This window comes from Eleginops maclovinus, chromosome 6 (assembly GCF_036324505.1).
Source record: "Eleginops maclovinus isolate JMC-PN-2008 ecotype Puerto Natales chromosome 6, JC_Emac_rtc_rv5, whole genome shotgun sequence".
Lineage (NCBI taxonomy): Eukaryota > Metazoa > Chordata > Actinopteri > Perciformes > Eleginopidae > Eleginops > Eleginops maclovinus.
In genome coordinates this window covers 18,146,145-18,171,197 of record NC_086354.1, presented here as the reverse complement: position 1 = coordinate 18,171,197, position 25,053 = coordinate 18,146,145, and the positions used below count along the sequence as shown (strand labels likewise).

The window sequence follows — 25,053 nt, the reverse complement described above, 5'->3', positions numbered from 1 at the left end:
AAATTGAGTAAACGCGTTGGAACAGGGACTTCAAAATGGTTTATAAGCTGATAAAGGTTGTATAATGTGTTACAATGACAGTCCACTACAGCAGAAGTAGTGGTAGTAGAAGTGGACATAGTATACTAAAAGTGATCCTTTAAAACTAGCATTGACAGCCTACAGCCACATGGGGGCAGCATTATAAAGGGATACGATTCTCCTACTCCCTTTCACCGGGACCCTGAAAGCCATTCAGTGGAGATTTAATAATACTCCTTTTTGTTACACACAGTAATGTATACAAGCTAACACCTGGGTCACTAATTGAAATTCGATTCAAGGCACCATAAAAAATAACTCTTATACCACTAATGCTACCCTCTTCCTTTAATGTATTGAATTGAACACAAAAACATACATTTCACAAATACAAACAAAATACATCCCAGCATCCCGCAGTATTCAGACACATTCTTTTTGTTGTTTTGTTTTTTTGCAGGCTCAAAGTCCCAGAGCGCTTTGTGGAACGCCATCACGGCGGGGATGGGGATCAAAGGCAAAGAGCAGAAGCCCCCCATGTCTGACCCTCGCAGTCCTGAAGAGATTCTGGCCGACGATCTCCCTGCAGCCGATCAACCAGACGCCACGGAGAAAACAGCCATCAGGTTTGCTGCTTTAGCCATAAAGGAAAAACAAAAAGTTAGTGTATTATCCGTTAATTATTATGGATTCAGTCCTGTGTCAGGGTGCAGCGGGACATCGACGGCCACGTCCTGCTCATTATCTCACACAGGTGTCATTTGCATACAGTCGATATTCCTTTTAGCATATAGGGACAAAGACAGCAAATATATACATGCTGGCATCCTTTTGCTTTGTTTATTCATATGGGGTTTGTGGACTTGATTATTAAGGTGCCAGTTGATTTGAAGTACGCCCTGCTTGCTTTTTATGAAGCGGAAACCTCCTTTCTAAAATGTAACATACTTGATACACGCACACATGTATGCATACACACAGTGCTAATTGCTATGTATGGCTGCTGACCCAGAGGGACGTGGGCAAGATTGATTCCACCTTGATAACAAGGACTTCAAACCACCATTAACATAATTTGATGTCACTTTTGGAATATTGAACGTCTTTTAACGCCTGATTCCAATTAACCTTGATGGCTCTGGAGACAGTTACAAATGCCGCAGGTGACGAGAATAGAGCGTTTGTAAGAGGATACTAAAAATGCACCTAGTGTGAGCGATAACAAGCTTTTGATAGTATGCAGAATAGACCAGGAGTTATAGCAAGCCGATTTGGAGAGACCTCTTTCTTTCCCCACGCGTCTGTAGAGCAATCATTCAAAGAGATTTATAATTTATGAGGTGTTTGGTACGAGATTGTGAAAATCCCATTCGACTATTGTCTCATTTTCTTTCTCTACCTTCTCTGAAGTGTCTCACTGCTGTAACACACGCTTCTTCTGTAGTGCTTCTCCATGCTATCTCAAATTACAACGCTGTTGTTACTCACCATAGTTCCTTCCCCAGAACGAAGGCCGTTTTTCCAGGGCAGGGGGGTGACAAGGAGAAAGTGATTTTCCACTTGACTGGACTCAGCCTGTTCCTTCATTTTAAAAGCTGCAGCCTAGATTTTAAAGAAAACATAGTCAGCTGAGGGAAGCTAAAAGCACTCTCACCTTCCTCAGAGGAAACAGTTCATTTGTCCGCAGAGACACTGACTTATTTCAGTGTCATATTAAGACATAGCTTTAGCTTTTAATCAGGATGGGGAACAATGCCAGGCTCAAGCCAAATGCTGCTAAATCGTTGGCTGGGGCTGAACGATTTGCATTTGTCTTCTGGCCTGCTAGGGAATGATTGAATTCAGTACCCTACCTGCCAACGGCTGGTTACCTCCGCCAAGCTTATGTTTGTTTGTCTGTACGATTCATACTCCTCAGAAGCCAGCTATCTTCTTCTTTACATCTTTGAAATCCGACTAAGATAAGAGACAGTCTTCGACCCGAGCAAGCAGTGGTTAATAGAGGCCAAACCCACAGGGAGTAGCAGCGATCTACATCTGAATGACAGATGGCAAGATTATGGCACAAGGTGATTAAATGACCAAGGAACTTGCAGTAATCCATAAAATGATGTAACCACCATGTCACCTACGAAGCCAGAGCTGGTTGGCATCCTCCCAGGCGATGATAATTCGATTTTATTGGAGAACGGAGAGAGGCATCACGTGAAGTGTGGGTTGATAGGATGCAAACATTTTGAACATTTTTTTTGGCCATTGCACTGTTTTGGTATTGCTCTTCAGTGAATTTCTCTCCCAAGTATTCTAATCTCATGTGTGTGCTTTGCTGGTTGCATTTTTCCATACAAATCTTTTCACCTATTTTCCTATTTTCTGATCAGCCAAATTGCTGCCTTACACTTATGATCCATAGCAGCTGCTGAAATCGTTTCTTCATAACAGCTGCTGCTACAACACAATCGAGTGCATGCCTACCAGTCACACAGTGAGGGACAGAATATGGAGCCATTAGTGTATAAACACACGCTGACTCATCTGTGTGGCTGGTGTCATGCTGTTGTTTCTGCTCATTAGGGGTGCCTTATGCATTTTAAAGCACTTGCTTGCTGCACAATGGGCTACAAGAGAGTTTCAACGCAGCAACATTTTCAATGGCTTTGTGTAGAGCGGCTCACTCATAATTTGCCACTTGTAGTCCACTCATGTTTTTATGCAGCCTTGTTATCATTAGTGGACTACTTACTTGTCTTCATGTACAAGTTATAACTGTGAGGAGATTCTTCACCAATTGCAATTTAAATGTGAGAGTATTACTACACTGGGACTTCCCCCCCTGATGTTTTCCATTATAGCATATCAATGTTTTTTTTAAATGGTCTTCATTATGCCTGCTGATGAACCAGATACACACTTTAATGGTTCTCATTTAGATATCAGCATGTGATTTGAATTTTGATTTCACCATGATTTCCATCAGCAATCTTAAAATTGCGACTCTGCTGTCACAGCGAGACCTTTTTAAAGGGTTACAACAGAAAAAGCCATTAAGGTTATTTCTTCTCTGATCGCAAGAGAAGGGGAAGTGAAAGGGACGAAGTATAGGTTATAACTCATCGGTCAAAATGAGCTTTTTATTCGAAACTAAATACTGTTGAATTCCACACTAGTACATCTTCCATTGAGATATGATGCTAGGAACCAGCAGTTTGATTGTATTTGATAACCATAAAACGTGTTATTAATTACTTAATAAGAAGTACCGTAAAGCTCTTACTGAAAGAATAACAAGTTAAGAACCAAGAATAAGCGCTCAAACTGTTTATCTTGATGTGTCCACTCCAAAACAGTAGAGGATTGAAGCATGCATTATTAGCATTTTCAGCAAACTTAACCATCAAACAAATCACGTTGTAAATCTCTACTAAAGCACTTATAGCAAGAGAGAGGTTTAACAATGGACAGTCAGAATACAGAGGTGACCACAGCCTTACCAAGTGGTGATAAGTGACAGAAATATGTGTTTGTATTTTAGATATTTACAAAAACACTGCTTTCATGTCCAGGAATGTGTTCCCCTGTCCTCCCAATAACAAGAGCATAACAAGAAACAAGAAAGCCTTAACAGAGACGGACATTCAGTAACCAGAAGCCTTACAGGCACACTCTCAAGCAGCTGAAAACTCAAGACGGTCTTCTGTGGTCAGCGGCGTGATTTATCTGCTGGTTAATTGGATGCTGTGTGCCGCTGTGAACTTTACAGTTGATTAAGGCGGCTGTCTCCGTCCTTGCAGCCCACAGTTTTGGAGGCTGACCTGCAGGTTCAGAGACCCCCGCTGACATCCCTCTGCGCAGCAACAGCCTCCATCACTAGCCTCACTAGCCGGGCTAATGAGCCTCCGCTGGCCAGTGTGACTGCGAGCACATGGGCGAATGGCAGCGCTATCCATCAAAGTGATTGAGGCGTGACCTCACAGTTATGATGTTAAAGAGCCGTACGACTGCCGTGTGTCACATGACGTCACATATTTCTCCGTTGTGTTTTTATACTCTTTGCTTTATCCTGTTTATGAATGGACTGTGTTTTCACAATATACAAACTGTACCTGTACCAATCCTTGAATGACTTTCAAAGTTTGAACTTCTTGCTACATATAAATGGTGTTTTGGGTTTGCTTAGATCAAGGCATTATTCCCTTCTGTCCAGCCTTCAACCTTTCACACTTTTTATGATTATTGATTAGAGGTACATCAATAGAGGCTCTTGGGGGTTTTCCAGCTTGGTTTATTCAAATATATCTTTGTATTCTTTTTTATAATTTGCATATATTAATACAAATGACATACAACTCCTTTGTAATTCAACTAATGTATTTAAAATTGTTCATCCATGAATAGTCCTCTCTTTCCAGGCTTTGCATACAGTATGTCGTTGTCAGGTTAAATAGTAATAGGATCAAAACAGTTAAAGGTTGAAGGTACTTAAGGGCGGCAGCAGAGTGAGTTTTCTGCTGTGATGTTTGTCACTTTGAGCGGTGTGAGTTACAGTGTGGTGTCCAGAGCCTTGACCCTGAAGTGACCTTATGGACAGAAATGTACCATCTTTCATGGATTATTTTCATGGTGGTCAGAATTACAGTCGGGACAGAGACAGAAGCTTATAGAATGAAATACAAACTAAATATCAGCAACACTAACTGTGTACATTTTCCCCATTGTTTCTTTTGTCTTTAAAGATACAATTGTCCTCTTTGGAAGTGATTTGTCCAGTTTATATAAGAGCTGAATGAAGTGGTATTTTGATATAAAATTCACTAAAACCTCATTTATCTCTCTATTATTACCTAATATTATTATTACCTAATTATAAAGGTGCACACAGCAGACAGAAAGAAAGACAACACATGTTAGAACCAACCAACCCTAACCATAGTTCATTTATATACAAAGAACAATCTGAAACTTACTTGATCTAAATAGATATTGTCAATGACTAAATAACTGTTCTGTGAAAAGGATTCTAGTACTGCCAATCTTAATTAGATAGTACACCCAACCCCAGAGCTATTTACACCTCCTGTAAGCTGCTTTAAAGACGTTTGTTTGGGTTATCCAGTCTGTATTTAGACTAAGCAGTCGTCTACCAATGGCTCTCACTAACCCCAGCCTACTTTACTCTACCTGTCCTGTGTGAATGACGGGTAAACCCATGGACAATTGAGTATTTACTCTCCAGTGACAACATTAAGGGACCAAATCAAAAGCCAATCACAGTTATGGTGATGTGATATTTATAAGGTGGTCTGAAATGTAAATGGCGGAAATGGGACTGTAATGTTGCTAAAGTAGTAGAAAGTCGACATGTTTGGCCATAAATTCAGACTCAGTAAGCCATTATTATATCAGACTGTCAGTTCAACTTAAATAGGTGTGCACAGCCATGCTAGCAGCTGTAAGGATTTACAGCAGTACAGGTTCTGAGATATTTTGCTGAATGAATGAAAACTGGAAACTGCTGTTAGAACTAATAGTAAGACCACAAGTCATTAGATCGTCTTTTCAAGGGACTTTAATAATGCTTATGTAGCAAATACTATGACAATCATTGGATAGATTATCATTACATATTCAGGATTTTAGGCAGAAGGAGACAAGACACCATTTCTGTAGCACCTCACATGTAAACTCACCTTTAAGCAAATAAACTGCCTCTAAGCCATTTTGATGTTGAAGTTAGGGACCTAAATATAACCCACACTTACTAAATACATTGGAATCCATGAATCAACAAACCCAGATGACACAGTCACACTCAATTATACATCATTATAACAAATCATCAGAGAAGACGTGGATGGATGGAATAAACTCCCACTCTCTGTAATTGATCGTGTTTCAATTGTCAAAATGAAAATTCTCCAGAAAATTAACTATCGATTTGCCATGACCCTGGCTAACCCGCCCCTGGGCTCTTTCTCCTCCTTAAATGTGACAGTGTATTTATTCTATGGGGACGGTAAAACGCCCATAATCTCATTACTGCACACCAAAAACCCAAACAAAATGGACTCAGTGCATCCCATCTTCACCATGTCTTCCTCTAAACATCTGCTTCAATACATTCTCCACTGCAGAGGAACTACACGTTCTCCATGTCATTAGACGGAAAAAAACAGCCAATTCAATAAAAGGTCTTACGCGGAGCACATGTCGTCACTCACAATACATACCATATGGTTTTCACTGGCAGCAACATCTGCAGGATCTGCAAGAAAAACGTTTAACTCAAGTGGAAAGAAATACATCAACCTTCAAACAAATCCTGAGGAAAAGAAGATTTAAATATTAAGCATTTTAACATTCAAACAAATCTGTCCAGAGAGATGTGTTTTTCGTCTGATGCTGTTTAACAGCTGCTCAAACAAAAACGGACTGATATTTGCCTAAATCTCCATGTTTTAATCGCCTTCCCTCTGAGCTAAAGACCTAGCGATCTGATTAAAGGGTATCTTTTACTAGCTTGGTGCTACATACCATACGTGCTGAGGTAATTCACCATAGGTTTCATTAGCTATTGCACTGTACTTTCACATCCAGACAGACTGTTTCTTCTAAGTGTTCAAGACACTGATTTACTTCTATAGTCAATAAAATATTTGATTGACCATCCATACTCAAATGCTTTACCCTGATTGTCAGTAATCAGTTGAGCTGTTGTAAGCCTCACCTTTGACCTATATGAAGCTCTCTTGGGGCGGAAGTAATGGAAAGTTTCTTCTCAGGGTTTTTTCATAACTCTGCAAATAAATTTAGCTTTACGGCCAGATGCCCCCAATCTGTCCCACCCATCCTTCCATCTCCATCACATCCAATCCAGAAAAAGAAATTAAGTATAGATGGAAAACCATACTGTATTTTGTGATAGATGATGTTAACCAAAATGTGGTCATTACTGCAAAGGCGATTGGTATTTTGATGCATAGATATCCATCGACTTGCCAGGGAATTTAAATGAGATTTAAATTTTTCATGTACCTCCAAATGACCGGGACTGTTAATGTCTTGATTTCGATGTGTGAGCTTCGAGGGAGCCCGAGCACACTGACAAGAATTCGTTACCAGGGCGTAATTTCCCCGCGAGTCCCTTTGTCATAGTCATACGAATAATTCATTCTCCTTGAGTCATTAGGGCCTTTTTTGTGAGCAGTTCTAATTAATCAGGGACATATTTTGATGATCATTATGAGAAGGGACACAATTAATTTTGGCTCTTGGTGTTGTTGTATCAATCTTAGAATTGAAAGAAATGCATTCAGACATATGTTATTGTTGTGTAAGCCCCCAACTCATTCTGTATTTGCTTGTGATCCCATGTGACACATTTTTTGTTTCTCGGTGTGTCCACTAATTACTCAGATGCAATTAAAGCAACAAGCAATAGAATTCCATGTATTCCATGCTCAAAAATATGTCCACCCACCAATAGTCAAAACCATTCCGCAAGGTGTTTCATTTATTTGGCAATTTCATTTCAAAAATCTCTGAGAATCCTTCAGTGCTAAGGACCCGGGCCCACATCCCTTTCTCTCAAGACAATCGCATTCTACAATCTGCGACTGTTTAGTTTTTTTGCATCAGAGAAATGTTCTTTTGCTGGTGAATTGGGGATGCTATACATACATGCTTTTTGTTGAACAAAATTCCTGTAATGAAAGTTGTCAAATTAGACCGAGAGATCCACATCATAGACACTGATGTACCTAATGTTACCACAGAGATGGGGGGTTTATGTCCAGGGCCTACGTTAAGAACAAGTACAGGAAGTAGTATTCCTATTCTTTTGAGAGGCAGGAGAAAAAAGGAAGTAGAGAGCTCTTTGTGTAGCATTTTTAAACGTTATGTAAGATTATTTAGGGCGTTTCTATAAAATGAACTAATTCATACCAAATGACTACATCTGACATGTCCGCCGGGACACTTCACTTTTGTTCCAAAGAAGGGATGACGGTATCATGTTGCACTCGTTAGTAGTTATGGAAAAAAACTCTGTCCAACCTAACCTACTTTCTCCGTTCCACATTCCTGGCAACGACTGCATCAAGTGAGTATTTCAATTCAATTATGATGTGTGAGAAGCTTTGGGGAGGTGGCTTCAGACTTTGTTCGATCATGTGATAAACTTCAGCTTTAGCATTTATTTGCCATAAAAACAAACTGTCCTAAACTGAAGCCATACTGAAGTTACTATTCAAAGTTTTGTCATAGAGTTAGAAATGAGAAAAAAAGTACCATGTAATGCTCAATCATCCAATACTGACTTGCTTGTTTGGAGCTTTAAAGGATGGCAGCAATTAAAATGTTTGATTCTCAAGAATCTGTCAATGTTTAACTTCCTCTTCTTTGGCTCGCACAAAAAAAAATGTTGAGCGCATAACACTCGATTCTAAGTGCAATGCAGCTTAAGTTGACTTTCTTGGTCCTTGAAGTGTTTTTCAAACCTTTCTCCCTAGAATCAACCTTGTTCAGTGTCACATTTACACATACAGATGACACAAGACTTTAGTTCCCTGGGGTGTGAACCTGTGAACAGTGTGCAGTGAAACATGAGGCCACTGCTGAGGTTTCCCCTACAGTTGACCTGTCAACTCTGCCGGTGGCTGGCCATCTCCTGGGGGCTGACCTACCTCCTCAAAAAGGAAGGAAAATATAGTGATGAAGAGTGGATTCAAAAAAACAGCCAGAAAAAAGAAAGACAGCCAAAGATAGAGGGAGGCTTCGATAAGTGCGCCTTTGAAGAGAGCATCAGCATGCAGGCTTCATGGCTCTCAGGCAGACCTCTCTCCTCCCTCCTCACGGAGGACCCCTCTCAGCAGATGAAAGCAGGAGCCTCTTTGAGGTGGTGCCCTAGCATTATCCCTGCATCCTGCATCAGGTAATTGAAAGACCTAAGAGCATGGTGGGGAGCTTGAAGAAAAGGGGGGTCTGGCCTGAGTCATCTTTGCAAGTTTTGGATTGCAGAAAATGAGAAAACTCATTGTTGTTGTTGTGTTGTTGTTGCTAGACATTCAGTGGGAAAGCTGCTAAAGTGGAGAAGAAAAAAAGTAAGCAACAGAAAGGGCGCAAAAGGTTATAGAGGTTTGTATTTAAATATATATTTCAAAAGAAGATGTTTAAATATGTATATATATATATATATATATATATATATATATATATCCAGCAATGTTGATATCACAACCAGAGAGCTGCATGGCATCAAGACATTGTGATGGTTCATTAAAGCAATAAATCCATCAATGTTTAAATCATTTATATAACAGCTTTCACAGTGGCATACCTTTACAGAGTATTCAACATCTACTGTATTTAGTACGCTATTACTAATGCAGAACTCATATTAGATGGAATATAACACATACTATATGCAGGACCCGTCGTGCCGTGATTGCTCGGATGGCTGCAGGTAACAAAGAACCTCAAATCTTACATTTTAAACATATGCTGTAAAGTGGTGTGTGTGAAAGAGAAAGAGAGACAGAGAGAATAATATTGTATCTGGGGAGGGATTGAATATGGGACGGTCCTGTATGCGCTCAATGGATCAGAGTAATCTCAGTCAATCAGAGTCAATGCCTTGTCTGCGCGCTCTTTAATCCTCTCTGGCATGACATTTACTGTGTTGTGCAGCAAATGTATTATCTACAGTTTATAGACAAATGCATTACAGCTGTCTCCTATGCAGCAAAGGTTTTCTGATGTCGATCTACGCTGCTCATGAAGTCTGTATTTGTATCAATACATTAACCTTCACACATTGATTAAATAAGCACCCGTCTCAATGAATCAGAGGGTAAAAAAATAACAATAGAAGCTGTGTCGTTTTTGAAGCACTTGACAAGGTCCCGTTTGATATCTCCAATTAGATATTTGCTTACATTAATCCAGGGCGCTTACACCTTTTCTCCTATAGATATCTCCCTCAGATTCCTCTCCATCCTTCCCCACTCATTTTTTTTTTCTCCAGTGGATGAAACAGAGCATGGTTTCTCATTATCAGCCAGACTCCTCCCTCTCTGTGACTGGTGGTGTTCCTCCTCCCGCCCTCTTGTGTGGAGAGCTCGGCAGTGTGCGTTAATCCCGGATTGCACTGCCCTGCCGTCTGCATCCCGTTGTTGCTGGGAGAGCATGGCACGGCTCCAGGACCCCTGTGCTCACACAGGAGAGGAGTGAACGAATGAGAGAGTGACAAGAGAGGGAATAGGTAGAGTCGGGCTGTTTCACGGCTGTCACAGCTGCTTGAGCACTGAGTGTTGTTGAGTTCCAATCACACACACTCTGTCACATAAACAAGGGAGAGAAAAGGAGGAGAAAAAGGAAGGATGACGGCCAGTTTGTCGCAGCTTTGGGTGCATATGTGATAGAAGAAAGAGGAAACCTCGGTCACATCCCGGGTTCCACCACACAGCAACTTCTCTCTGCTCCATGCTGCGTCTTCCTCTTGCTCACAGTTAAGAGGGATTAAACTTTTTTTTTTTTTTTAAATCTCTTGTTGGCACATCCGGAACTCTTTGAGTCTCCGTCATGGAGTCTCCCACTAAAGAGATCGAGGAGTTTGAAAGCACGGCCCTGAAGTACCTGCAGCCGGAACAGATTGAAAAGATTTGGCTCAGGCTCCGAGGACTGTGAGTATATCCACTTTTACTGTTTTCAACAAGTGTGTGAATGTCTTTGAATATGATCTGTGTGTCTTTGCATGAGTGAAGATTGTGCTTGAGCTAGGCTTTAAATAATTTCAAGTACATTCATCTGTAGTAGTTTATCTATAAAAGCCTAATTACACATATCAGGATCACAAACATACAGTGTGTTGTGATAGTAAGAGCTAGAACTCACACTGGTTTTGTTTACAGTGTGTTACTGTGTGTTTGTGTGTGTCTGCATTTGTGTGTGTCAGTTTGTATGAAAGAGAGAGAGATAGAGAGGTTTGATTTACTCTAACTAACAGCTCTGAGCGATTTTCTTTGAACTATTTGAATGATTTCTCTTCTTCATATGAAGGCGAGAAAGAAAAGGAAAGTACGTCAGAGCTGAAGTGTTACCTTGAGGGAGGCTTCCTCACACTTGCACCATTATTGCATCTGTATTTAAATCAACGGAAATTCCTTTTTTTAAAGAAACAAGGCATTTCTGATATTCGTTGGTCTATACAAGCTCTTTAAAAGGTTGCCGTGTAAAATGACAAGGCAACAATGGTTGAGCATGACTAGATGTGCATTTTTTTCGTGAGGTATTGATCCTAAACGAACTTGCACAAGTCCCTTTTCTTTTTTATTGACAAAAAGGCCTCCCCGAGCCTTCTCTCAGATCCTTTTTTCAAAACCCCCCAGTACAATTATACGTCTTTCTGACATCCACCATCCAATCGACACCTGTACGACCTTTTCTGCCTGTGAGGAGAGCCCCACACGTCGTGAATGCAAGTTGAAGCGGACATTTTTTCTCTTTTCCATTTTCAGCTCTTTTTCTCCTTACACAGCAGGGGGCGGAGACGGCGATGTTGCTAAGAGGGTTGTATTAAGAAAAAAAAATGGTATGTTGCTGCTGCAGGTCTAAATGAAAAGCAGTTTGCTCCTGCACCAAAGACTATGATTGAATTAATGGACTATATCATGGGGCTGCAGTTCATCCGTTTTCTATCACGTCATTTCATTTTTCAGTTACTTTATGTCATGGTATTTCCATTGTTCCCTAATTAGTCATTGTTTCTCAGAAGCCCACTATGTTGGTCCCTCCACCATCATCCTCTGCCACGTCTAGTTTCCTCGGATGACTTCATTGTCTCTTCCATTTGGTCACTGTCATAAATTCCCTATCATAGCCATCTGTCTTTTTGGATAGTTGATGGATAGTGAGTCAGATGAATGAAACGGGGGCCCGGCCTTTTTCTTTTTTTTTCTCGTCACGACTACACCGCAGTCTGCTGGGCGCTCTTAGGTCTCCTGTAGCATGTCAGAGATCACATTAGCCTTTAATCTCACAAAGAGACTCCGTCAGAAGAGAGGGAGATATAACTGACAGGCAGCCCCCACCGATGTTGGCGCTTCACAGTATATGGTGTGTGTGTGTGTGTGTGTGTGTGTGTGTGTGTGTGTGTGTGTGTGTGTGTGTGTGTGTGTGTGTGTGTGTGTGTGTGTGTGTGTGTGTGTGTGTGTGTGTGTGTGTGTGTGTGTGTGTGTGTGTGTGTGTGTGTGTGTGTGTGTGTGTGTGTGTGTGTGTGTGTGTGTGTGTGATTGGGAAAGGTTGACCATGCATGTGCCTGTGTGCATGGTATAGATTGAATATTTGGCAGCTTGGTGACATTTACTATATGTGCTGCCAGCTTATCCTAGGAGATTTGTTTGGCAGCTGTATTGCATGCATGGGGGTATGTGTGTGTGTGTGTGTGTGTGTGTGTGTGTGTGTGTGTGTGTGTGTGTGTGTGTGTGTGTGTGTGTGTGTGTGTGTACTGGATGGCTATCACAGCACACTCTCTGGCACAGTGTACTCCACAGAGCACACCAATCATCTACGGATAGACAGAGAGAGCGTTTACTTTGGACAGTTTTCCCTCGGCTCAACCTTGAATGACACGATCTGAAGGCTGGTGTCACACACCGATCAAGGCATGGTGTGTTTTATGACTTCCCCCATGAAAGATCTACCATTTATGTTTCTGCATCAGTGAATGGATTCCAATAGATTTCCATTGATAAATTAAATCACGGCGACACACCCAGCCTCTACATCACCTACTGATTAATGGAAATCGATGAATTATTTAATCACTTGATCCACAGTTCATCACAGAGAGCTCCCTTTAGGTAAGAGCATGTTAGATTTGGTCCAAGGACGATCAAGGTGGCCAGATGACCGCTATAGGACACAATCTGATTTTTGAGGCTTTGCCCTCCAGGCAGCTTTTTACTCTAACAGGGTTAAATATGGCTTGTCTGTGATCTTAATAAACACAATCATTCCTGGAATTTCCATGACCTCTTTCAACCCACATCCTCATTATACCGAGGACATTGCATTAAAGCCTTCTAATTAGAAGAAGCGCTGTCTTGTTGACACACATTTGGATGTTAAGCTCAGTGATGGGGGGGGGATAAAGGACAGAAGGGGAGGGTCGCAGAATAGGAAATGTCCGTAGTTCTGTTTCTCTATGATGTCTTGGTTACTATTTTGTGTTTATTTATCTGTGTGCTTTTGTTATATCTCATTAAACACCCTTTTCTGTATCTCCTACTCAGACTTTAAGACACTGCTGGAAATACTGCATATCATTTTTAAAATTGTAATTGTTTAATAGAACCCACTTGATTATTTTAATATTTTTTTTCCTACTGGTCTTGAGGGAGCTCTTAACATATCTTTACAGGGAAGAGTTTCTCTGGCTTGCAATTTTACACTGAGCCTTGGGAAAGATTGATAGTGAATCAAATCAAGCTAAGTGCTGTGGATTCTGCCTGACTGGAATTTCAATCCATGTCCAAACGTCAGTGGGTCCATCCTTTCCTCCACTTTGCTATCATGAGGGCCTTAAGTGTGTGTGTGTGTGTGTGTGTGTGTGTGTGTGTGTGTGTGTGTGTGTGTGTGTGTGTGTGTGTGTGTGTGTGTGTGTGTGTGTGTGTGTGTGTGTTTGTGTGTGAATTGAGCTTTTAGAACAGCTGTTATCTCTTTATAGAGGTGTGGGTGTGTTTTAGGCCAACTGTAAGAGTAGGTGTGTTTAAATGTGAAAAGTTCCCCCTGTGTGTGTATGTGTGTAGTGAAGTACGTTGGCTGTCGGGGTGGAGTGGTGTGTGAGTCTGCATGGGTTTTTTGCACATCATTATGCCTCTCTTAAATGCCTCATCTGCATAAGTGATTGTGAGCATTTGCTTCCTTATACATTTACAGTGGGAGCACAACCGAACAACATGACTGGTACAGATGTTATCCCTCCCAAAATAGGGAAAGGAAACAACCGGTGCAATCAAAGAAAATATACTTATTTAAATATAATTGCCATACATCTGAACATTAAGAGCAGCCAAAATCTCATGGCTCCTTTTTGTTGGGTGATTCTAGTCACTAAAAGCCAACTGTGCATGACTAGAGGTGTGTCAAAAAGGCAGTCTTTTCCATGACAATTGTATTTAAATAAATGTGTTACCAAAGAGTAAAAAGAAGACATGGCTGGGTTTCAAGTCTTCCATTCTAAAAAATAACACATTTTAGCAGAGCCAGTAGTTGTATATTTAAACCCAAAACTATTTAAAATATATCAAGCTGACAACATGTCACACGAACAGCGCTGTGGTGTGACTAGCAATAAAGAGAGACAGGTTTGACATAGAGTTTATATGCTAATAAAGCACATTGGTCCATGACTTTGATGGGAGGCACTGGTGGGTGAGACAGAGCTTGATAGTGGACAGCCACCTGCATAAAGACCCTGAGGCAACTGAAGAGTGTTGAGTTTTAATCTACTGAACTTTAAAAGTTGCTTTGCCAAAATATTTAAATAAAATCATAATAAACTTGTCATACCTTTCAGGTAGTTGGCAAGCCGTTATGTTGATGATATGGTGAACAGAATATCAACTTTCCGATCAATTGGTTGTATTTGATTATCGTAACGCACTCTTACCGTATGTGTGCATCTGTTTGTATGAATGGTTTTGCATGAGGCGCATTGTCTTTAAATCCTGTCTGTCTATTTAAAATAAGACTTACGTTTCAATTTGCCTCATCATCCTCATGTTTGTTTTTTCTCCCAGGCGCAAGTACAAGAAGACATCCCAGAGGTAAGACCTGCTGCTGGGACACTGGACTTCCTCCTCCTCCCCTTCTTTTCTCCCTCCTTAACACCACAACCTCCTTCCCCCTCCTACTTTCCTCTGATTTCCTGATTTCCTCCCACTCTCCTACTTACCTGGACCTAATCCTGGACCTACTCCTACCTGTTTTGTTTCTCTCCTCATTATTCAATTGTTGGTTGTTTTGCAGAACTCTTTGCAGCTCTGTTATGAAAGTGGAATTGGAATAAAAGTTGCTATTATTATTGCTATGATTATGATCATTATTATCCCCTATTTAAATCCACCCTCATGGTCACAGATCTAATAATTCAAACACACTGTGTCAAACTTGCATGCATTTATGAAGGGTCTTTCTTTCCCTCTCTTCGTCATTACCGGATGAAAAGCATGCAGTTGTCTGAGAACCATCAACGACTCACAGAACTTGGAATCTTGACAAATAACTTCAGTGTTTTCGTCTTCGTTATGAAACCCTCATTTATTTAGTTTTGTTGGAGATGCTCCGGGGAAATCAGGTCCTTTTATTAACTGGGACTTTCATGCATTTATTTACAATCTCGAAAGCAGGGATTCATTCACGCAACTAGAAGCATGGGCTATGTAGATTTAACTGCAATTTGTAAAAGTTGTTTCTGTATTGATCTGAAGCAAGCGATCAGTGTCTTTCATTATTCATTTCACCTTCCCCTGTAATGATTTTTTTTCTGAAGCTAAGGACATACTGCACAGTAATATATTATGCTTTAGAGGACCCAAAGCGACCTCTGAACCAGTCCCATTCGGGGAAATCCCAGATTTTCCAATGTTTTGTCAATGTTTTAAAATGGAAAGTAGTAGAAGTGAAACACATTTAATTGTAATCCTCATCTAAATTAAATTAATGTTGCTCTACTCTGAAATTCTTGAAAAGCATTGGGTTTTTCAAAGGTGTAAACCTTCAAAATCAATGTTATTATACCTAAATTGATTCCCTTAAACAGCTTGTCACTGTAGTATTTGGCAAACAGGAGTTCATTTTTCAAGGTTTATTTTTAGACGAGGATGGATACACATTGGGTGCTGTATTGCGTATTAACTGCAGCCGGCCCGCGTAAAGAAGGATTTAATCAAAATAAACAACACTGCCCTTGTTGATTATAATGAAGACCATGTCACATGTCATAACAGTGTGGCTCATTGATGGTTTTTTTTTAATAGTTTTTGGATGACAATGGAGCTCTATATCACATAGGAATGAGGTGTTTTGCTACAGAGGTACTTTAAGTTGGATACATACATTGTTTTTGTCCTTACTCTTTTGTACTTATCCTTAAATGGGGACATGGATAGTAAATGTGCAACACATTACAGTATGTTCTCAGTTTTAGTTTTAACAATATCCCCCACCAAGGTTGCTATGTTTTGGTTTGGCTCCTTATCTGTATGTCCAACAGCATTATGGGAAATACCGGACCGGAGTTCATGTAACTTGGTTGAAGGGCGTAGCATCAGCCAAGGAAGAACCCATTATTATTCAATTATGGAAACGGCATTGGCAGAGGTCTGCGCTCTCCAAGTGCCCTTCTGGTTATTGTGTCAACAACATGAACTAACTAAAGACAAGAAAAACAAAGCTCTTTGTGTTAACTCAGTGAATGGGAAGTTGTCATTTCCTCACAGATAAGGCTCGAAAACAGAACTAGGTTAGGGTAGCGGCACTCTGATGTTGTTTCTTAGCATTTTCCTGTGAACTGTGGGATTGCCGCACAGTTGGAGTAATTGAACGAAACTCTCATCATGCTACTTATTGGCACAGTGTGTGGTCGTTTGGAGTGGTATAGAGTGAGCTGTTGGAAACACTCACTCTCTCACTCTCTGTCTCTCTCTGGCGCTGTCTCTTGCTCTCTCTGCTGGGTGGGTTAGTTCCTGTGTGGAGGAGCGGGTGATTGACAGCTCCATATGCGTCTGTGTAATTACGGCCGGGCTAATTGGCAGAGAGGAACACTGGGACACTGTCATTACTGACACACCAGTACAACCCCTCACACATGTAGATGGAGGGAGAGATAGCCTTCTTCTCAGAGGGAGGGATGGCAGAGAGGAGTGTTTGTGAGGAAAGGGAGTTAAGAGAGATGGAAGGAATTATTTTAAGAAAGGAAAGAAGGTCTGTTTAGGTCTTTGTTTGTGTGTTTTATGTGGGTTTGGAAACAGTTTGCCTGTTACTATTTTGTATTTTAATCACACGGTCACTAATGTGCTATTTCAACAATCAACAGTTCCTAAGCCACTTAGTTACTGTTGCTATGCCTGACAAACGTTCCATTCACGCAGAGCAATTTACAATCATAATCCCTTTTCTTTTTGGTTTTCTTTCAAACATGATTCCTTGATTATAGACGGAGGTACAGAATACAATAGCAAGCTTCATGATTATAACGGCTGACCGTCAATTTTGAAATGAGACCTTTATATTATTGGTTATAGCTAGCTAGCTGCTAGTTAAGAAGGCTAACTCCATCTCTATACATTATTTAAAAACACTGCCTGTGGCTGAATCCTTTACAAGATGTCTTAAATTTGCACTTATATATTTTTTCTAAATGTACTTGCCCTAAAGGAGCAAATAGCAGCATCCTAAGTAGTTGGTCTTAGTATTATATGGACAAGGAAAAATACATCAGTGCGGTGAGAAGATATATTTCAGACTTAGGTTTTTCTGAATCGCTATATATTTACTGTCATCATTTTAAAGTTTGGTAGTAGATGATTGAGTTTAAACTTAATTAATGAGAAGGACAAAGTCGTTAACATTGGATGAGTTTCATCTTTTTTTTGTACACCCACTATTTATGGTAGTTAAGCTGTGATTGGACAGGGGATGGCTTTGGTGAACGGTCGATTCAAAATGTGTCACTTCTCTGAAAAATCTTGATCTTGTGCTTTTGAAATTTCAAGAGCAATTTAATTCGATTCATCTGACAAGAAAAAAATACCAACCACTTCTCTGATGTTTACAAAGAAAGTGATAGATTTCCCAAGCATCACCACTTAAAGTGATTGTTCACAGACAAAGCGTCAAGTAGATGGTTTGTGCGCCTCTTTGTATACCCTGACAAGCGCCTGAATACTGCACTGAATGAAACTGGCTTTTACTTAAGCCTGTAAATATGCTACACTGGTCACTCCTTGTATCCCAGCTTCTAAAAGCTTTAAGTGTTTTGCCATCTGATCCAGGCAAGCCTCCAGCCTTAAATGGCCTTATGTCAGTCTGCCCAGTTGCCAACTCTGTTGAGAGTCTGTATGTCTGTGTGTTTTTCTTCTCTCTCACAGGGCTGCAATGTTTGCTCAGGCTCCAGTCTTGGAGGCTATGCAGGGCTACAGTACATGTTTATAGGGGCAGTAATGACTCAGGCATCTACAGCCTGGTTTCCTCCACTTTGCTCCATTCTTCATCCTCTGAGGGGGGAATTCACAAAAGGATCACACATGTTATAATGTATTTCTCAAAGTGCCTGCCAAGACTAAAGAACCTCCCTTACTACATTTCCAAGCAAATAGCCACTTAGTTCTCCTGTGCTATTTACACCAATTTAAATTATCCAGTTTCTAAACGAGCCTCATTGCAAAAAAAAGGTACAATACCCTAAGATCTTTGCAAAAAGCCACACTCAGCAACAACGATATTCTAGCGTATTCAGATTATTGGTGGAATTGAAGTGCATTTATAAAGGTTGTCACACCCACACTTTCCAGTGATCATGGCTGGATTGAATGATATTTTTTTGCATTTTGTCCTCTGCTTCAAATCATGACATGTTTTCTATTACAGTCTGAAGTTGTGCGTTCAAAATGGCAACACCACTGACAAACTGGAGTATATATGGAGCATATCTCAAGAACCTTTAGCTCATTGTAAGCTTGGTCGATGAAGCGTGTCATTCAATGTGCATAAAAAACCAACACAAGGAACAGTGAATGGAAAATCCCCACATTTCAAGAAAAAAAGCAATGGAGATGAGGTCAGAAATCATGAGGCTGAGAGTCACACGGGGAAAATTGAACTCTTTGGTTAATGTCAGTAATCAGGGACCAAATCTTTTCATGCACCGGCCGCTTTTCAAGAGCAGCCCATTAGATGCCATTACCCGGGCCTCTCGCTCTCTCTTTCTGTTGTTTCGTGGTCATTCGTCACCAAAGATACTGGGCTATTGAAGATGATTCAACTACGCAACAATGCAATACACTTATTAGTTTTTATTTTGGATTTGCTGGCCACAGAATAAATGCAATTGCATTTTGAGACCAACACATTTCTATTGAGCGATAATTACCAGAAAATACAATAGAAGTAGAGTTGATGAGATGCTCTGTATACAATAATGGGAAGAATAGTCACGTCATGCTTACTCAGGCAGGAATCTCACTCATTAGGGCTAATTGATAAAGGAAGAAAAATAAAATAGTTTCACTGTTGGCCTTGTTATTTGTTGGTGTATTTATAGTCATATGAAGTTAGTGAAATATTGAAAAAGAATTTGTCTCCTGTTCTGCCAAACAAATTCACATTTGACAATGTCCTATGATGATATCTGTTAGAAGTGTTGCAGAAGCTTGTTATACCGTTTTTTTGTCGGATTTATGCCAAACTTTTAGCCCATACCACCTAGGATTACAAGACAATAATATCTATGGAAACATAAGAAGTTATTGGAAAAAACAAACCAAATAACATTTTTAAAAAACTGTTAAATCAAGAAGACTATCTTCATGCTAACTATTTATTTGCACTCACACTGGCAAACTTAAATGTGTGTATGCGAGTAGCCAACTCTGTTTGTCATCCCTGTTTAAAAATAAACGTGTTTTTTTTATCTCACTAAACAAAGTATTGCATCGAACGAAGGTAGACAAACCTGTGGTACCATCACCAGTTAGCGTAGTTAAATACAAATAGTTAGTTATTTCATTGTAATAAGGCTGGCAGTAGCTCTAATATGAGATACTTCTTACAACACCTACAGTGTATCTCTTTCACATCTAAGAAGGAAGCAAGCCAGACTGAGCACCTTCTGTGGCGTAGTCAGTAGTGTCATGATAAAGAAAGTGTGACCGTTCCTCATTTACATTTGTGGATGTTTAGACAGACTGCAGCAGAGAGCTTTAAGACCTTTCAGCCCTCAGTGACTCGCTGTTGCTTTTGTAATTGTTTTTCTAGTTGTGGTGATGAGTTGTGGCTTGTTTTGGTTTTTATTCTGTGCTCAAGTGCACATGTTGTGTGGTATGGTGCCAACTGCAGCAGTAAATGTATTGTTTTGTTATTAAATTATAAAGCCACTACACCTGGCTCTTTTAGGAGAAAATGTTGTGGTTTTTGTGTTTCATATTCTCACTGTGGTCTGCAGCACAAATACACCAATGATTATACCTCTCTTGCTGTTTCTTTTTCTCCTCCTTCATCCTCCTTTCACCCCTCTCCTCTCTCCTACTACCTGATGATTAGAGGGGTAATTGCCCAGCTCAAACGAATTTCCAAGCTTGGGCTAATTACATTCTTCTTAACCGATCTTTTTCGTTCTCCCTTTTGCTTCCTCTCTGTTCCACATCAGGTGCTCCTTTCTTTACCGAGGTAAACGCCTCAGTTAGCACGGTTCACAGTTTTATTAACCATGCAGGTGCCGAGAGACACCCTTCAGTTTGTGCATCGATACAAGTGCACAAACTAAAAACATAGAGGATTACACATTATCTGGTACAGGTGGTTCACAGACATATGCAACATGTGCATGTACAGACTAACAGCTGCTTGTACAAACCGAAACAAAACCACTCAATGGCTGCACACAATGAGGCAAATGACTTTGAAATAGATTTTGTTTCTCTCCTAATCTTAAGGTAACATCAAAATGCACAAGTGCTGCTTTTTCTCTCTGTTGCAAAGGGCTTCTACACTGATTATATTCCCCCTCTTTTTCTACCTCAGAATGGCATTATTGAGCTAAGTGTATTGCAAGTCTGAAGATTGATTACAAAGACCTAAATGATAGGCTTTTATCCTAAATTGGGAGTACAGCGGAGATGAGAAAAGAAACGTCACAGGCTTTCTTGATGCCAGCCCCGCTCACCACAAGCTTCCCTTCCTGCCGCTTCCAGAAGATAATATAGCAGATTTATGGTGCAGATTGTCTCCTTAATCTGGTTGTTTATATCTATCCTTCCTCCAACCCCCCCCCCCCCTGTCGCTCCATCCCACCTCCACCCTGATCCCTGCTGACTGTTTGTCCAAAGGGTATTACTCAAGGTCGGTGGAGAGATAGAGCAGGAATGTGGTATTATTTCCTAGTGTCAGTTTGTGTATAACAGATAAAGAGCGAAAATATTTTGTCACACTGTGAAAATGTAAAAGAATGGAAGCTTTGTGCATCCTGTGATGCCCTGCAGCAATCTGTGTGTCTGTGTGTGTGTGTGTGTGTGTGTTTTCCATTCAGCCTTCTATCATCATACCTCATTCATCTCTAGCTAACCTAGTCAAGTCGGTCCTAGTGGGAGTTGCAGACCTTCCATATAGTGTATTCTAATACCTTGTGTGGCCCATAGCCTCCATCACAACCAATGTGGAAAAACCACTTCTACAAAATGAACTTTTCTTGCAAAAGCTAGACCTGGATCGAGGCGATGCTTATGTATACTTAGCTTCCAGCTGCTGTGAAAGTAGGCTGCAGGGTAATACAAGCACTTAGGAAATGAGCTAGCAGTGATCTTGCATGTCCACTACTGAGAAAAGGTTACGTTGTGGTGTTAACCTTGATTGTGTTCAGAAGCAACGTTATTTGAGTGAAAGAATGGGTGGATGGAGGGCGGACAAAAAGCAGGACCTTGTCATGCTCGTTCCTTGAGCTGGTATTCTTTAGGCCACAACAACATTTGTTAAGGATTGCCAAAGATTATTGTCAGATATGTGAAATAGTCACTTTTCTTCATGATGATAACGGGAAATGGATTGTGTTTGGTTGCAAATTAGATACAAACTCAAAGGAAAGTCACTATTTGGAGACAAGGTAAAGATGTTTTCAAGCGGGAAACTCTGGATCTGAAAAATTAAGCCAACAAGGAAGTTCCTGGAAAGGTCACTTGAAGCTGAGTTCAAAAGAGAGTAAATCCGGATACTAAAATGCCTACTTTGCAGCATAAATAAAACAGCCTGGTATAAAAAAAACATGCATTTTTTGTACAACAACAAATAACCCTTTTTAAGACAACTGTATATTTTCACCCTGTTGAATTATATAAAGACTGGTTGGACTGGTGGTTGCAGTAGGTTTGCTAGCCACTAGTTAGGGGGCGTTGGGAAGGCCATGTTGGCGGCAGCTGGAATTTAAGCTTCACAATGGTCTTCAGAAACATATAGTATGGGTGACGTCAGGGAGATTACATCATGTGAAACCTTGGTTAATGTGCATCAATATGGTTTCTGGATTGGACAAGATTAGTTAGCAGCTATTGGTTCGCAGGTGCAAAAATCCATCCAATCGAGTATCGTCACATATTACTGTATGTCCCAAAACTTCTTGGGTATAGGAAATGTGGGGAGCGGTGTAATAAAACGTCATAAATACTTTCCAACAAAACATTATGAGGTTCAAAAAGGATTTCTCAGACAACCTATCAAAAAACAATGTAGAGTAATGATGAACCTACAGAGATTATCGCCTCCTGAGTTTACAGCCCTGCTCAGATTTATGGAGCTTTAAAGAGTTTCCGCTCAGCAGCTCTTTATTTCTCTGACTGCTCTCACAGTGTCGTTCTAGGACGCTTTCAAAAAAAGAACAAGCATTCAGCTACCGTTGGGTGGTAGCCAATAGTGGCTTGATTAGTGATGTGGTGCTTTGCAGCATGATGCTGCTTAGCTGTTATGTAAACACTGGATAGTGATGGACTTGGTATCGTACCGTGACACATGTTGTTAGTCACTTGGAAGAAACTCTTTTGTTAAATATGTAGCGGGTGATAAACACATCGGCTTATGTTTGTGTGTGTCAAATGTGAGTGTGACATGCTTGTAAACATTAATCATACCTTCTTTTTTTCTGTCTGTCACTATAATGCATGAATTGCCTTGTATAAATGTCCGAGCATGAATGAAACTGGATGCTGGGAGTCACAGCAGGGACACGGTAAGGTGTCTGTTTCCTGTCACAGTCCTTTAAATGGTCCTTTAGACACGCTGGACTAAACATCCTCTCCAGAAAATAAACATTGAGCACAGAAGTTGACTTTTACACAGTTACACTCATGGTGACTTCACACTGTATGCATAACACATACTGTACACTTCCTCTGTCATGTTTAATATCATGAGACCTATGGTATGTCAGACACGTGTGTTAACACAGAAGGTTTTAGGGAGCATTTGTCCCTAGAATTGAACACAGACCCAGTGTTACAGTATGCTGCATTCAAAGTTGATATTCAAATGATTAGATCTTTCCATGCTGAAGGCCGTTTCTTTTTAATGAAAACCCAAAACAGATCAGAGACTGCACCAACCTCCCAGCCTTCAAATCATTGATTATTACTCGCTGTTTTAGACTGGCAATTCACGTTTGATTAATATCCTAGTGTAAATTGTCTTAGCTATTTTATTTTGACTTTTATTTTTTGTAAAGCGTCTTTGAGCAGCTGCCTTTTTGTTTTTATTAATAACAATGGAATACAATATTTTAGTAATAACATATTCAGATGTTTTTGAGATAACACAAATGATTGCTTTTGGGCTTTTTCCTCCTTCTATCACTAGGAATAAAGCACTTTCTGCTACTTGTCGTATCTTTAAAATACATTTAAAAACACCATTGAATTACCACTGTGTCGAAACAGATACTGACATTAATATCTTGATTAAATATATTATAACAATATATCTGTTAATAGGATTTCTCCTTTTCCACAATCTCATTGCACAACCAAACAGTTTCATAAACTCCCTAAACAGTACATGCCAAAAAGTGGGAGTGATGTAACCAAGAAGACAAGTAGTGGGGTGGTACTATTACCATAGGGAGTCCTTTAGCCAGCCTGGGCCCTTAAAACGTATTCCACTGTGACAAATTCTACTTTGGTGTAGAATGACTCATTACTGTGTGTATTGTCTCGGTTTTTACCCCCTTAGCAAAAGGACACCCACACCATGGGACCAATGTGCAAGCTGATGAAATGTTATTATGTTGTTCACTACAGTACTCCCACAGAAATACAGATGATTTAAAGCATGTAATGTTACGTTCCTGTCTATCTTTCTTAATAATTATACATGTTATACAGAAATACAATATCTGTGATAAGATGGAGCCTATTATGCGTATGAGTGTGTCTCAGGTGAGGGGGGTCTTCTATTACACGCTTCATTAGCACATCCTCTCATCAAACTATCTAACTGAGACTTCCTCTCCAAGTCTGACAATCGGAATTTAATAAGTGGCCAGCGTGCTTAAAAATCCTCTCATGCTGTTTGCTCCTGCTGAACATAATGAAGTTTAATTGAGTCGTAAAAAACAAAAAGCTAATTTTGCCGAGTGTGCTGTTTCATGGAGGCGTTTGGTGTTTCTAGATGCCTTAAAGGGCAAGCTTGGATTTATTGGATTTACTTTTTTTCTCTACTTAAATATGTGTAAATGTGTTATGGCAAAAAGATAAAGCAGCTTGTAGCTAGCCTGTTAGTAAGATAAGAAACACACTTTCACTTTATTCTTTTGGACATGCTGGAGTAAAATATACATTGAGCAAAGCAGTTCACTTCATAGGGATTTTGCACTAACTCATATTGTACACTGCGTTATGTTTTATATTGTAATATGAAATTAAAACAGTCCCATTCTCACATACTGTCCACACTGATACGTTTATTTAATCTCGTGATGTTTTCATCTAAGGTGCTTCTTTAAATACATTAATTATTGCTGACAGCGTGTTTTATTTCTGGAGGCGGATGCTGTTTTTGCTTTTCCTTTTAAATATCTTAACATAATATCTTACATAACAGTATGTACCCAGACACATCACCAGAAGATATTCTTAAGATAATAGTGGTATTTTAGGGTGGATTTGCATCACTCTTTTACTTTTTAATGTAATAACTTGAAATGAGAAATGGCAGACTTCACAAGAGATGCCCAGGGGTTCTAGACACACTGGAGAAAAAATGTTATTTTAGAGAAAG

At 40.1% G+C, this 25,053-nt stretch overlaps 1 protein-coding gene and 1 long non-coding RNA gene across 3 annotated transcripts in view; one reads left to right on the top strand and one right to left on the bottom strand.

The window, feature by feature from the left end:
• Window positions 1-437: 437 nt before the first annotated feature.
• On the bottom strand, window positions 438-2,026 carry LOC134865992 (uncharacterized). Its single transcript, XR_010166012.1, has 3 exons — window positions 1,875-2,026; window positions 1,510-1,623; window positions 438-655 (listed from the first exon to the last, which is right to left on the bottom strand). It is a non-coding gene; the product is annotated as an uncharacterized LOC134865992 (long non-coding RNA).
• An 8,163-nt stretch (window positions 2,027-10,189) lies between these two features.
• pde1cb (phosphodiesterase 1C, calmodulin-dependent b) overlaps window positions 10,190-25,053 on the top strand; it is a 54,382-nt gene continuing 39,518 nt past the window's right edge. For both annotated transcript variants that reach the window (XM_063885870.1, XM_063885869.1), the window contains exons 1-2: window positions 10,190-10,700; window positions 14,820-14,846. In XM_063885870.1, coding sequence (XP_063741940.1) covers window positions 10,600-10,700; window positions 14,820-14,846 — 128 coding nt within the window. In that variant the 5' untranslated portion in view covers window positions 10,190-10,599. The remainder of the gene's footprint in view (window positions 10,701-14,819; window positions 14,847-25,053) is intronic.